This window comes from Artemia sp. Qi Xiang Cuo, chromosome 5 (assembly GCF_049724085.1).
Source record: "Artemia sp. Qi Xiang Cuo chromosome 5, ASM4972408v1, whole genome shotgun sequence".
Lineage (NCBI taxonomy): Eukaryota > Metazoa > Arthropoda > Branchiopoda > Anostraca > Artemiidae > Artemia > Artemia sp. Qi Xiang Cuo.
The window spans coordinates 16355933-16370338 of NC_142798.1; the positions used below are offsets into that span (position 1 = coordinate 16355933).

General features: G+C 35.2%; 1 protein-coding gene across 1 annotated transcript; it reads left to right on the forward strand.

Moving 5' to 3' along the window:
• Window positions 1-620: 620 nt before the first annotated feature.
• On the forward strand, window positions 621-13002 carry Polr3K (RNA polymerase III subunit K). Its single transcript, XM_089088751.1, has 3 exons — window positions 621-673; window positions 8353-8508; window positions 12484-13002. Exons 2-3 carry the CDS (start codon window positions 8359-8361, stop codon window positions 12661-12663), a joined length of 330 nt encoding a protein of 109 aa, XP_088944877.1. The 5' UTR covers window positions 621-673; window positions 8353-8358; the 3' UTR covers window positions 12664-13002.
• Window positions 13003-14406: the final 1404 nt, after the last annotated feature.

Sequence of the window (14406 nt, forward strand, 5' to 3'; positions counted from 1 at the left end):
ATCAACAAGAGACCTAAAATATCCTATTGAAAACGCCTAATGTCTACCTGGGATTCCGTAAAACAAAAATGGATTGATATATATTAATTTCACATGTCTATCCCTTTTTATTTTATGGTTATCGGAGGAGAAATAAAAAGTTGTGAGGTTTTATTTTGCTCTTCTGAAAATTTATAATTATTGAGATACGTCCTTTTGATACCCGACTGACAATTTGTTCTTGTGCCTTAATTAAAATTAATCAGAGTCGCAATTATTTCTGTTCGTTGATTCTACAGGGGGTGCATACTACTATGATCCATACTGTTGACTAATACTCAACATTCTATCATTAATACCACTCCAACCTAAACAGGACTTAGCAGCTTCTGTTTTCATCATGAGCCCTACTCCCTGTCTAAATGCCCCATCCATCCCGTCTCATTAAATAAATTCTATTTCCCCTGATTTCACGTTTTCCATCCCCTGGAAAATGATAGAAGTTCCCCCTCCATACCGTAATGACTGATGATTAAACACAGAAAACCCTCAAAAAGCCCCGTCTTTTGCACGCATCTATTGTAAAGGGCGTAAAAAATGTTTAAAACATGTAGTTATAGATAGCGTAAAACAGCAAACTTTTCAATTCGAAAACAACAGCTTAACACTTTCATTTGGGGACTATTAGTCTCTGGTAGGCTATAAAGACTTCATTTTCAAACATGTCTATCTAGAAATGATTATTTTTATTTATAAAAGCGGAAAAATTTTAGAATTGTGGCCCCTGATGAGGAGACATGTTAAGAAAACAATTCTTACTTTAAAATGTATATAATGATCCTAGGCTAGTTATCATATTATCCAAGGGGAGAATCTTTATTATTAAGTCTTTCCTTCTTTTTCCAACTTAAAAGAAAAAAATTACAATTTATGCCACACTCTCAACCCAGTGTATAAATCTTTTGAAATTGAAGCTATAAATTGTTCTTATAGATAGTGTTCATTCTGGTCATTGTTAATTTAGTTTTTTTTTAATGATAGATAAAGCAGTGGCAACAATACAAAATATTGCTATAAATATACATATACATACAGAGTATACACCCCCACTCCCCTAATGTGTAGATATATAACAAAAATTGCATTCTGAACCTAAATATAACCAAATGAACTGTACCCCAACCCCTAAATATATCAGGATACCACCAGATGGCTAATTTGACAGTGTATATGATTATACACTGTATATGACAGTGTATATGTCAAATTAGCCAGATGGCTAATTTGACAGTGTATATGATTATACACTGTATATGACAGTGTATATGTCAAATTAGCCAGATGGCTAATTTGACAAATCTTTAAATTAGCCAACTGGCCAACCAGTATTTTAAGCCTAGGAGTCCAGCTGGACATAAGGAAACATATTAAGAAAACAATTCTTAATTCGTGATACGCAGAATAATCCTAGTTAACACATTTTGCAGGGGGGATAGCCTTTATCTTCACTTCTTTCCTTGTTTTTCCATTTTTTCTAAGAAATTCACAAATTCCTTAGGACCTATATATTCACAGAATATATACCCCCACCCCCCTAATGTGCAAATATATACTGAGAATTGCATCCTTAATCTAAATATAATATCCAATTGCATCACAAATGAACTTTATTCCCATATTAGCCATATGGTGGATGTCCAAATATATCCAAATCAGGGTTTATATTTGCTCATCAGGGGAGTGGGGGCAACATTTATTTGTGATGTAAATGAAGGTTATATTTAGAATCAGAATACAATTTTGGTTATATATTTGCACCATGGGCGCCCATATGGGGGGGGGCAGGGGGGCTCTTGCCCCCCCCCCTGGCTGAATGATGCTGCCTTATTTTTATATTTTTTTTCTGAGATTTCTATTATATAGCATTAAAAGTAGCAATTAGACAAAGTTTGCCCCCCCCCCCTGGAATTCAGCTTTTGGGCGCCCATGATTTCCACATTAGGGGGGTGGGGGTATATACTCTGTATGTATATGTATATTTATAGAAATATTTTGAATTTTTGCCACTGCTTTATCTATCATTAAAAAAAATAGAATTAACAATGACCAGGATGAATGCTATCTATAAGAACAATTTATAGCAGCAATTTCAAGAGATTTATGCATTGTGTTGAGAGTGTAGAAAAAATTTTAATTTGTTTCTTTTAAGTTGGAAAAAGAAGGAAAAAAGAAGGACTTGATGATAAAGGTTCTCCCCTTGGATAATAAGTTAACTAGTATCATTATGCATAGTTTAAAGTAAGAATTGTTTTCTTAACATGTCTCCTTATCAGGGGCACAATTCTAAATTTTTACCAGGTCTACTTGTTAGACAGAAATCAAATAGAAAAAAAAAAGAAAAAGCCAATATGTATAAGATTCCATAGTAAACCTGCAGTTTACAATATAATTTGGCTAGGAAGAAAGTGAATATATCACTTGGTGCCTTTTTTATGTTCTTCCATAATTCAGTAATTAATTTTAGGAGAAATTACATTTTGAGCCCTTAAAGGGCTCAAAACAGCCCATAATAACCAAATTTTTAAAAACATGTTTGTAAGTTACCAGAGAGATCAAATTAGGTCCAAGGCTTTTCATTGTCATTTTAAAAATCATCTAAAAATTTTACAGGGATAGGGGATTGGCCCATTACCCAACCCTCCTCCTTTCCTGGCTTGGGAAAGGCTGCTCACTGACCCCCAAGAGGCATGGGTCCTAACAGGCAGAGTTAGATATAATTATCAAGATGACTGGAAAGAACTAATTAACATAAACTAGTATTTTGATGCATAAAACATAATACAAAGATGTCATAATGGTAAAAGTAGAAATTGTTCAAAATTTATTAGCTTTTTCATGTAAATACAATTTTATTTTATTATTAGTAAGGTTTGTTTGAAAAAGAGTAAAAAACAATTTGTTTTGCATTTATGATGGGAAACCATAAACTATCTGAGGCAATACTCTAAAATTGCCTATAGTAAAGAGCCATAAGGCTTCAATGTCTTATCATTTTTTTTCTCAGAGCCTCTTCACATGGAAGGGGTGGTTTTATAAATTTCAGAAGGGGCTCCTTTGATTGCAAATTAAAAAATTCAAATGCCCTATAGGCTATATAAGTGAAAAGGGATTGGATGGCAACCAGCCCCCTTTTCTCCTTAAATACATCAAAACAAAACTTTCAGAGAAAATCGAGGAGATGTTAAGCTCAATAAAAAGATAGTACATGCATCCCAGTTTTCAAAAGGATGTATCTGAAAGATTTCAGGAATGGCTAATGGTATTTAGTTGAAATTTTCAGGGAATAATGAGAGAGATGTTGAAATAAAGCAAAAAACACTAATTAGATCTATTAAATTATAATAAAATGTTTTAATTCTTGAACCAGAGACATGTACAACTGGAGAAATATTAACAAAAAAAAACAGAAATTAATTTAAAAATCTTTTTCAGAAAAAAAAGTTTTGTCAAAACAAGTTCTCCAAATAAGTCAAACTCAAAACAAATAGAAATTTCTATTAAAGAATAAAAAAACCTTAAAATAAACAGAAATTAAAATGAATTTAACAATCATAATTTCACACTCACAATCATAAAGTCACAATCATAATCAGAAATTCACAATCATAGCTAACATAAAGATAACAGGGAATAAAAAGATGAATAGATATATCTTAAAATGAGTAAATTTTAATTGAATATTCAAGTCAAATTTGAAATGATTAAAGATTGCTACAAACAGAAGCTTTTTATTTAATTCAAACTGTTCCAGTTTGAATTATTACTGGATTCACTGCTGGTTCTATGTTTAATGTGGCCCTTTACTTTTTTTTGAAAAAGTTCTTTTTCAAGAAGTTTTTATAATTGATTTGATAAAACGGATTCAAAGGTTAGGGACTTTTGTGGGAGTTTTAATATGTGTATGTGTAGTAACAAAGATCATTGAAGAGTAAACCCAGATTTAGTTCACAATAAAGATCTGATTACTGCTTTCAAATCTTTGCTTTGGATTCTGCAGGAGCTGAATTTGGTGGGTTTATGGAGGAAGGAAATTCACATATTTTGGTTAGAGATGATTTTTTTTTTTTTTTTTTAATTTTTTTTAATTTTTGAGCAGAAATACACTTAAGGATGACACAGGTAGTTTGAAAATTGTGGCTATTGTTTGACCTTATAAAGTTATATTAGACTAAAAAAAATAAAGGCCTATTAGACTTAGAAAGGTAAGTAGTTCAATGAATTTGAGAGGATTTTACAAAGAATATTAGGAAGTAAATGAATAAATAAATAATTACAAGTCCTAGGCTTATAAATAGAATAGTACATTTGTTGAACATGTTTTATTATAATGTTTGTGGTGCTGATTTTTGCCACCCATTAAGACAAGTTTTTATTTTTTGGGGTGTCTATTAAACTGTATTTGTTTTTGTGTTTTTGTTATAATAAATTGTTTCTCTCTCTCTCTCCCTCTTGTGTAGGGGAAAGTACTATATACTAGGGTGTTTTTTTTTTTTTACACAAAAAAATGACATCAAATGGTTGACTAAAGAAATGGTTTATAGCACAAATGAAAGCCCATTATCAGGACAATAGATTAGTATTTTTTTTCAGATTTTTCACTTTTCAACTGAAGGAAAAAGGGGGCATTCCAGCATGTACAAGTTGTCTCACTAAATACCATTGGGTGTTTCATACAGGGACAAACAATGATACATGGTGGGTTATGATACAAATCATTCATTTATTAGCAAAAAAGAGTACTAATCACTTATGTAATCAAAGATTTGATTTCAAACAACTAAAATCAAGCACACCTTCACTATAAATTGACTACCAGTTTGTGAACGTGAAATTTGAAGATGCCCTGGAAGCAGTACCAGAGGTAGGAATAGGGGGTGAGAATTTTTTGAGTATATCTTCTCTGAGGTAAAAGATAGAGTCATGGGCGTAGGCAGCATTAGGCAGCATATTGTCTGGGGGGGGGGGCAGTCGTTAGTGTGACGGATTTTTATCAACAGCTTTTTACAAACCATCTTGTTTTTCAGCCATATCTAATTTAAATTTTAAGGTCTATGGGGGCAGCTGCCCCCCCCCCCTCCCTACGCCCATGGATAGAGTCCTCTCAGTCTGGCCACTTCCATTTTGGAAGTCCAGAAATGCATGTATACTTTGGCACTGTTCTCTGTTATTTCCACAATACAACCAGGAAAAAGTTCTCACTTATATACTAACTTTGCAAAGTCACCAACGGTGATGTAGCTAAAAACTTCATCAATCAAATTTTCCTCATCAGAAGAACCAACTTTCAAAGGATTATCACATTTTTGTTGTCTGGGACAATTTTGTCTTCACTGTCTGGCTCTATGAAGAGTTTCTTCTCTGTGTAGGTGTTTTTCTCTTCAGCAACTGTCTAATCAATTACTTAACTGCTCTTTGCTTTTCTTCTTTTTCAAGCTGAAGTTTGATAGGCACATCAGTCTTAACTTTGAAGTTTCTTTCTTACATTCTTGAGTGAGCTGGGTATCACATGGCTTTGCTTTGGGGTATGCTCTTACTGGTTCAGGACTAGCTGGTTCTTGATTTGAACAAGAGTGGATGAGCTCCGAGCTTCTTCATTGTTTACTTGTAGCTGACATAGGAGATCGTTTGCAGGACTAAAAGAGGCAGGCACATCAAGATTAGGGGGAACAGGCCTGTTGGTTGCAAATGAGATAAGAAAATCTTCTTCTGTGAAGATCTTAGGATTGTAGATCCATATTCCAGTTTTCTTAAAGTCCCTCATGGTGTTATTCAGGGTGAACAATAGAGGAAGACTTCCCCCAGCAAGCAAAATAGTGTCATATATTGTCAAGGTCTCTCCAGGGGTTTAATAATATCTAGCTAATACATTCTTAGACCACACTGGCTATACATGACAAATGAAACTCAGAGAGGAGAGAAACCAAACAAAATGAAAAATAAAATCAAAAAGGGTGAAAAAACGAGGATTTTGTCAGCCAGTGGCGAATCATGAGTAAGACAAAATATAAGCAAATATTTCGACAAGGACCTCCGCCAAGTCGTCCTCAGTGCTAAACAAAAAAGAAGACAAAAAAAAAAAAAAAACGAAAATCTAACCTTTCGAATTTTACTTTTCAAAGACAGAAAAGACACTGAATAAAAACCAGGCAGGAATCAATGAAACTGAATTTACCAAGACGATTGGGCAAGGATCTTTTGTCTTGCAATAGTTTTAGCTGGTCTACAATTTCGGTTTTCATTAGATATGCAAATAGGATCTTTTAAGTTATAACGGGTGAAAGTATTGATCGAGTCTTTCAAGATTAAACTGTCGTAAATTGGGCTTAATGAAATATCTCCAGTATCTCTATTTATTGCTAAATTTTGGTTCATATATTTTTTTATTTCAATTACCTCTTTAAGAGTTTGTGGTATGCCGTTTACAGTTGAGGCAACCTTAATATCAACTGTAAACGGCATACCACAAACTTTTAAAGAGGTAATTGAAATAAAAAAATATATGAACCAAAATTTAGCAATAAATAGAGATACTGGAGATATTTCATTAAGCCCAATTTACGACAGTTTAATCTTGAAAGACTCGATCAATAATATCACCCGTTATAACTTAAAATATCCTATTTGCATATCTAATGAAAACCGAAATTGTAGACCAGCTAAAACTATTGCAAGACAAAAGATCCTTGCCCAATCGTCTTGTTAAATTCAGTTTCATTGATTCCTGCCTGGCTTTTATTCAGTGTCTTTTATGTCTTTTTAAATTAAACTTCGAAAAGTTAGATTTTCGTTTTTTTTTTTTTGTGTTCTTTTTTTTTTTACACTGAGGACGACTTGGCGGAGGTCCATGTCGAAATATTTGCTTATATTTTTTCTTACTCATGATTCGCCACTGGCTGACAAAATCCTCGTTTTTTCACCCTTTTTGATTTTATTTTTCATTTTGTTTGGTTTCTCTCCTCTCTGAGTTTCATTTAATATCTAGCTGTCTGCAGTTTTGTTGTATTGGCACTTGATGGGAAAGTACACATTTACATCTTGCAGCTTGTGGCTGTAGTGAAAGGCTATGGTAAGTAGCATAATGCCTGAATCTTTTGCAAGCTGCACAACGTCTAGGGAGATATGAGACTCATGGTTATTTTTAGATTAGAAGCTTGGGGCTCTCTTAAGGTCCATGTGAATATGAATTGAAGTGATGAATATATTTCAAAATAGATCTTAATTGATCCGAACGTGACGCCCCCCCCAGCTATATTACAGATAGGCCACTTTAACACCCATAATTAGTTATAAATCTTCCTCAACATGCCCTGAATGTTTCAACTTCATAACCTTTATCAGTTCCTAAGTTGTCGTAAATACATCCTTATGACAAACTTGGATGGACATAGTGCCTTTGATTTAATTCAACATCCCCAATAACATGCTCTGAGTGTTCCAACATCATCCCTCTTTTTTCCTGGGATATTGAACATTTGTCCTTTTGACAATCTGGATGCACATGGTACGATTTGACTTAGTTTGCCCCCCCCCCCTCCTCAAGTTTTCCTTGAAGGTGAAACTTAATATGCTATTGTTCCTGAGACATTTTATCCATACTTTTTTGAACCTGGGAGTACTTACACCCTTTTGAAGAAAATTACCTTTAGAAAAAAATTATGCTCGATCCGGATTTTGTAAATGGGTGTCATCTAGTTCATACTGGGACGCGACCCAGTGTATACTATTTTCTCCTGTCCTACTATATACAAGATGACTCCCATCTACAACATCGATTTTTTTTTTATATTTTTATCATATTATAATATTTGTTTCATTTTTTTTTTTTAGGGTTCAGAACACGGCTATAGAACATGGCCAGATGATTTGGCTTTCATTTGGTACCACAAGCATTAACTTCCGTTGAAACAGAAAAGAATAAACACAGAAAATCTGAAGATGTTCTTTCTTTTTTTTTTGGGGGGGGGGGGGTATTTCCCAATATTTGAGGTAGGTTTACTCAAAAACGAAATTGTAAAATACCAAAATACTTGTCGTGAATGATTGAACATTAAACTAATTATGCTAAATGGCCTCTACAGATTTTTAGGGAATACTAGATTGCAGAAAGGTGGCTTAACCCACTATGTACCACATCCCAGTATATACCACTCTCCCCTATATATCTACAGGAATAAGGATTCACAAATAAATTTTGTTTATCCTTATTCCCCTTTTAAAATCTCCCTTGTCGATGTCATTTTTTTATTAGTACCTGTTTTTTATTTTTTAAATTTGCTAATCAGTGATTATAATGCAGACTTCTGTCTATTTTAGTGAGTGATGCTTTATTTTTGCCCCAAGTGTCATAATAAGTTATCCACAGAATATAGTATGGTCAAGAGCAGATATCGACTTGGTTGTCGAACATGCCCCTATGTTCATTACTTAAGCTCAGAAGGTTTTGGCTCTGTATATCATCCGCAATTAAAGGTATGTTTCCTGACTCTGGAAAACTTAATTTTTTTTCCTTTTTGTTACCTGCAGGACAGTTTTTTAATACTACTACTACTACTACTACTGACAACTCACCGCAGCACCAAGCCGCCTGAGGTCAACAGAGCTATGCACGCTCCTCCTCCACCCCAATCTATTCAAAGCCTCCCTTTTTACACCCGCCCACGAAGTTCCAATTTCCTTTAAATCTTTCTTTATGACGTCCTCCCACCCCAGACAGGGACGACCTGCTTTCCGTTTAGCCCTTGACGGTTGGCCGAAAAGAGCAATCTATGGCAATATGTCATCCTTCATCCGGACTATGTGCCCTAGCCACATCAACCTTTCTTTCATTATAGCCCTAGAGAACGGTATTGAACCACATTTTTCGTATAGCCTATTGTTTGAAATACGGTCAGTCAGCTGGGTACCCAGAACAATCCTTAAGCAATTTCTCTGGAAAACGTCTAGCAAATCCTCATCCGCTTTTCGGAGCGTCCATGCTTCTGAGCCATATTTGACCACTGTCATCACTGTAGCTTCTAATGTTCTAATCTTGGTTTGCAGACTTATCTTCCTATTTTTCCAACCTTTTTTTAACTGTAAAAACCACCCTGGGTCTTGGCTATTCTACTTTTAACATCTTCACTGTTCCCACCATCTTTACCAATGATACTACCAAGGTAAGTGAAGCTGCCCACCTGATCAATCTTTTCATTACCGAACGTCACCTTTTCATCTTCACTTATTCCTAGCCTTAGTGACTTAGTCTTCTTAACATTAATTTCAAACATATTCTATCACCCTGAACTCGCAAAACCTCTAAAACTTCATTCATTTTGCTCACACTTTCATCTAGGATGCTTAAGTCATCAGCGTAATCTAAGTCCAGGAGAATTTTTCCTCCCCATATGATTCTGTGGTCTCCCATTGCCTTTCCTGCGCTCCTTAAAACAAAGTCCATCAAAATAATCCATATAAAGGGGGATTGAACACGACCCTGCTTAACTCCTGATTTAATACAAAACCAATTGCTAACCTCATTTCCTATCTTAACTGCAGCAGTGTTATTCTTGTGCAGAGCACTAATCACTGTAATGTATTTGTCTGGTATAACATACAAGGATACAATTTTTACTAAAGCTCTTCTATCAACAGAATCGAACGCTTGCTCATAATCTATAAACCTGAGGACTTCTCATTTATTAGCCTAAGAGTGAAAATTTGGTCGACACATCCTCTACCTTATCTAAAACCGCACTGTTCTTCTCTTAAAACTTTAGCTACGGAATCTCTCAGTCTAAAAAGTATCATATTACTAAGCAATTTACTACCTACAGAGACCAGACTAAGGCCTCGATAATTACCACACTCACTTTTATCACCTTTCTTATACAGTGGTTTAAATAAGGTTTTCCTATAATCGTTAGGTACGTCCCCGTTTTTAAAAATCATATTCATAATCTTCAGTAACTTATTTCTAACCTCAGAGCCACCATATTTAAGAAACTCATTTACCACCCTTTCAGCACCTGTGGCCTTATTATTTTTTAACTCTCTTGATATTATTACTAGTTCTTTCTCATAAAACAAATTTTCATTCACATCTAAAGTATCACAAACTTTTTCATATTCCTATATTTCTCTTCCTGTAACTGTATCTCAGTCTCGCAAGATTTTAAAATGTTCGGCCCTAGTTTTTTTCTTATTGCTAATTGCGGCCCCATTCCTACCTTTAACTGCGCCAAGTCTGGATTGACTACTCCCTCTCAGTTTATTATCAAGCCAGTACAATATTTTACTATTATGCCGTCTAGCTGCATCTTCCAGATTCTTGGCAATTTTATCAATGGTCTCCAACTTCACATCTGCTTAGTTCATATTTTAATGCTTTCTCCACTTTCTTTCCATTCCTTTTGTTTTCATATGATCTATCACTCAGAGAATTCTTGTACAAGTCCCTTTTCCTTTCTATTAAACATAAAGCTTATTCACTAATATTCTTAGCTGCAGTTCTAGCTTTCTTCCCTAATACACCTTCAGCAACTTCACAAATTATTTTTCTGAAATTATTCCAACCATCTTCCACATTGTCAAATTTTAAACTCTCAAGTTTAGAATTCAACTGTTCCTGGAAAGTTTCTCTCAAATTCTCATCCTGGAGTCTACCAACAATATAACTTCCCGGGAGGTAGTTACCCTTCCGATATTTCAGCTTTAAATTAACCCTTGACACTACTAGATGGTGGTCTTTACTTTTAACATCAATTACAGCACTCCAATATACCTTAGTATCTCGAATTGATCCTGTAAGTTTTCACTTTCCAATGACCTAATCAATAAAGTTTCCTGTCTTACCATCACGTGAAGACCACGTTAACTTATGGGCCAATTTATGACCAAACACTGTGTTGGCTATAACTAGATTGTTATACCTACAAAATTGCAAAAGTCTGCATCCATTACTGTTTTCTTTTCCTACACCAAATTTACCTAGGCTAGGATACCATCTATCTCTATTTCTACCGACCTGGGTGTTAAAATATCCAAGTAAAAACACAATATTCTACCTGAGACCCTGTCTATTTGCTCCTGTAACTGTAAGTAAAATTAAGCTGTCACTAATATCTCCGTCAGTCGGTTCTACAGGGGCATATACTACTATAACTGATACCCTGGACTTTTTAGTCATTAATGAGCAATTAATTTTCTATTATTAATAGCTTCCCAGCCTAAACAAGACTTAGCAGCTTCCTTTTTCATTACGAGCCCTACCCCCTGTCTAAGTACCCCATCCTTCCTGCCTGAGTAAACAAATTCTCTTATCACCTAATTTCACGCTTCCTATCCCTGGGATATGAGTTTCTGAAACTCATAATAAATCCAATTCAAAGCGTCTGAATTTGTCAGTCAAAATGTCGATACGATAGTCATTTTTTAACGTCGTGACATTCCAAGTTCCAATTTTCATGTTCTTTAAATCATTGAAATTATTTTCGCCTTAGGAAAAGCAATGATCCCGGATACCAGTGCGGGACGGGGATCACATATCTTCTAAAGTCTACACCGAAGTGCTTAAGCCGGCTTAGAACCGGACAGGAAGAAGTCCTTGGGACCTCCATGAATGGAGGCTTTGTGCAATCCTGGGCCCATCCTGGTCAAAACATGGTTTTCAGCACTTGGCGATGCTCTTCTATCAACAAGAGTCGAAATCCTGCACAGGCAATCTCATGCCTATAGAAAATTTAATTCCAAAGTGTTTCAAATGTAAATCCAAAATTCTTTCTATTACTTAATAATAACCAACCTTATGCGAATTTTGTAAAATTATGTTGAATTTGATACCAATAAAAAATAATGTCAAGTCAGCAAAAACAATGTGAAGTAGCCAATGAAGATAGATTACTGATTGTTTTGATATCAATGCCGTCATTTATAACCTTCTATGAAAATAATGAAAGATTTCTTTTATGGTTTGGTATTTCCTTGTTTTAAGCTCCTCCTCCATCTCCTGCGAAATGTTTCCAATCCCCCACATTTGGATGCCCATAACTCTTATGCAAATCTCCCTCCTCCCCTCTCTCTCTCTCTCTCTCTCTCTTTCTTCCCCTCTCTCTCTCTCTCTCTTTTTCTCTCTCTATATCTCTCTCTCTCTCTCTCTCTCTCTCTCTCTCTCTCTCTCACTCTCTCTCTCTCTCGCTCTCTCTCACTGTCTCTCTCTCTCTCTCTCTCTCTCTCTCTCTCTCTCTCTCTCTCTCTCTCTCACTCTCTCTCTCTCTCTCTCTCTCCACTCCCCCCTCTCTCTCTCTCTCTCTCTTTCCACTCTCTCTCACACTCCTCTCTCTCTCTTTCTCTGTCTCTCTCTTTCTCTCGATCGAAGCTCAAAAAAGGCGAATTCTATGGTGAATTTGAAAAAGGGTAGGACAAATCATGAAAAGTGTTCAACTGATCTAAATATTGTTCCTCTTTTAGGAGATAGATGACATAATTGGTGGCTCAGATACTTGGAAGAATGCTGATACAACAGACGCTCAGTGTCCAAAATGTGGTTTTGGAAAAGCCTATTTTATGCAAATACAGACTCGGTCTGCAGATGAGCCTATGACTAACATTTTAAGATGTTGTGAATGTGCAAATGTTTGGAGAGACTAGGTCAAATTTAGATCAGTAGTAATTTTTGTTTGACAAATCAAAAGTCTTATATTTTCTAGACAACAAGTTGCACTACGTCAACTCTTTCTGGCGTTAAATCAAAATCTCATGCTGCCAGACACCTAAATTACGCTATCAAAGCCATCCCCTTCAATCCTTTTTTTACATTTTTATTCAAAATTTGTAATATATATTTTTTTATCGTAGCTGCCATACACCAGAAATCTGACCAATTCTGGATTTCCTACTGTAGCTTCATTAACATAAGGACTACTAATATAAGGTCTTTTTGTCAAATGAAAACTATTTTTTTGTGATATTAAATTGCTTCCAAGAGAATTGCAGTTAACCCTCTTTTTTGCCTGTTCTGGGTTAGGAGTTGGTCAGAATTTAAACTGAATGCTTAGCTAGATGGAAAGGGTGGGCCCTGATATATCAAAGAAATACTTTGGTTTGAGAACTTTTGGAAATATTTATGCTACTTAAATAAATTATACAGATTAAATTGGACTTTTTCGGGATAAAAAGAGAAAGTTATTCTCAGAGAGGCCCTTCAACCCTGGAATTCCTTCCCTTGTTGATGCTGCCTTGTACGGTGACAATTGGTATCAAAATTCCGTTTTTAGAGTTTCAGTTACTATTGAAACGAGTCGCTCCTACTACACAGTTCGTTACCACAAACAGTTTGATATGAAAGCAGCAACTAGCCCAAGGACTGATTTTATAATTCCCTCCAAAGGACACTGATCTTTAATGAACTTAGACAAAATCTGTGTTATAAAACTGAAACTTTCTTAAATAGATTTGCAGCATTAATGAAGCCCAAAGGAAGTGTTTTGATCTCTTATTTCATTGATGTCATTGTATTTACTCAGATCTTATTTTAAATACAAGAATGAATTTTAGAAGAAAACACATTTGGCAGAAGGAAACAAACAAGAATGGTCATGTGTAATTACAGCCTTTTATGCGTTGTCAGCTTTATGAATCCCAAAATGGCCATGTGGCCTGGGTGTAGTGGAGATTTACTGGTGAGTTGGGGGAGTGGCAGCTTTATGGCTTCTGACAGTGTCAAGCTATGACGGTTGGTTTAATGCGTCAAACTACCTTTTTAGCTCTTTAAGTACTTTAGTTTTTCTGGAGAATACAGTTCTTTTATGAAAAATTTAATTTATGAAAATTCATTTTAGTGTAATAATGTATCTTATTTTGATTAATTAATTACTTTTTATCCATTAAAAAAAAATCACAAAATTACTTTCCTGCAAATTTTGCTCTAATCTGACTCCACGTTTCAGCCTTGAAACTTTAGAGCTCTGACTAATCTAAAAGGGTCTGAAACTGGATACCACCACTTGGATACACTTTGCAAATTTTCACGCACTATGGAATTGTGGGCCTGCCCCCTACCCCATGAAAATGTGGATTGTCATTCTTTCCTTTGGGGAGCGGGTATTAGCCATTCTATCTTTGTCGGCATAAATGTCAACATTTTCCAAACAAAGTGTTCGAGTCATCGTTTCTTTCGGTAGAGGAAATGAACCCAACATTTTTAGCCGCATTGGAGCTAGTATTAAAAAGAACTTAAAAAAAACGTTGAATAAAATGGCTATCTCAAAATTTTGATCGGATGTGTTTGGAGAAAGGGTGGGCGTGAGAGGGGGGTTAGTTGACCTGCAATCACTTTTGACCATTAAAAAGGGCACTAGCCCTTCGAATTTTCAATCGAATGAGTGTTTTTTG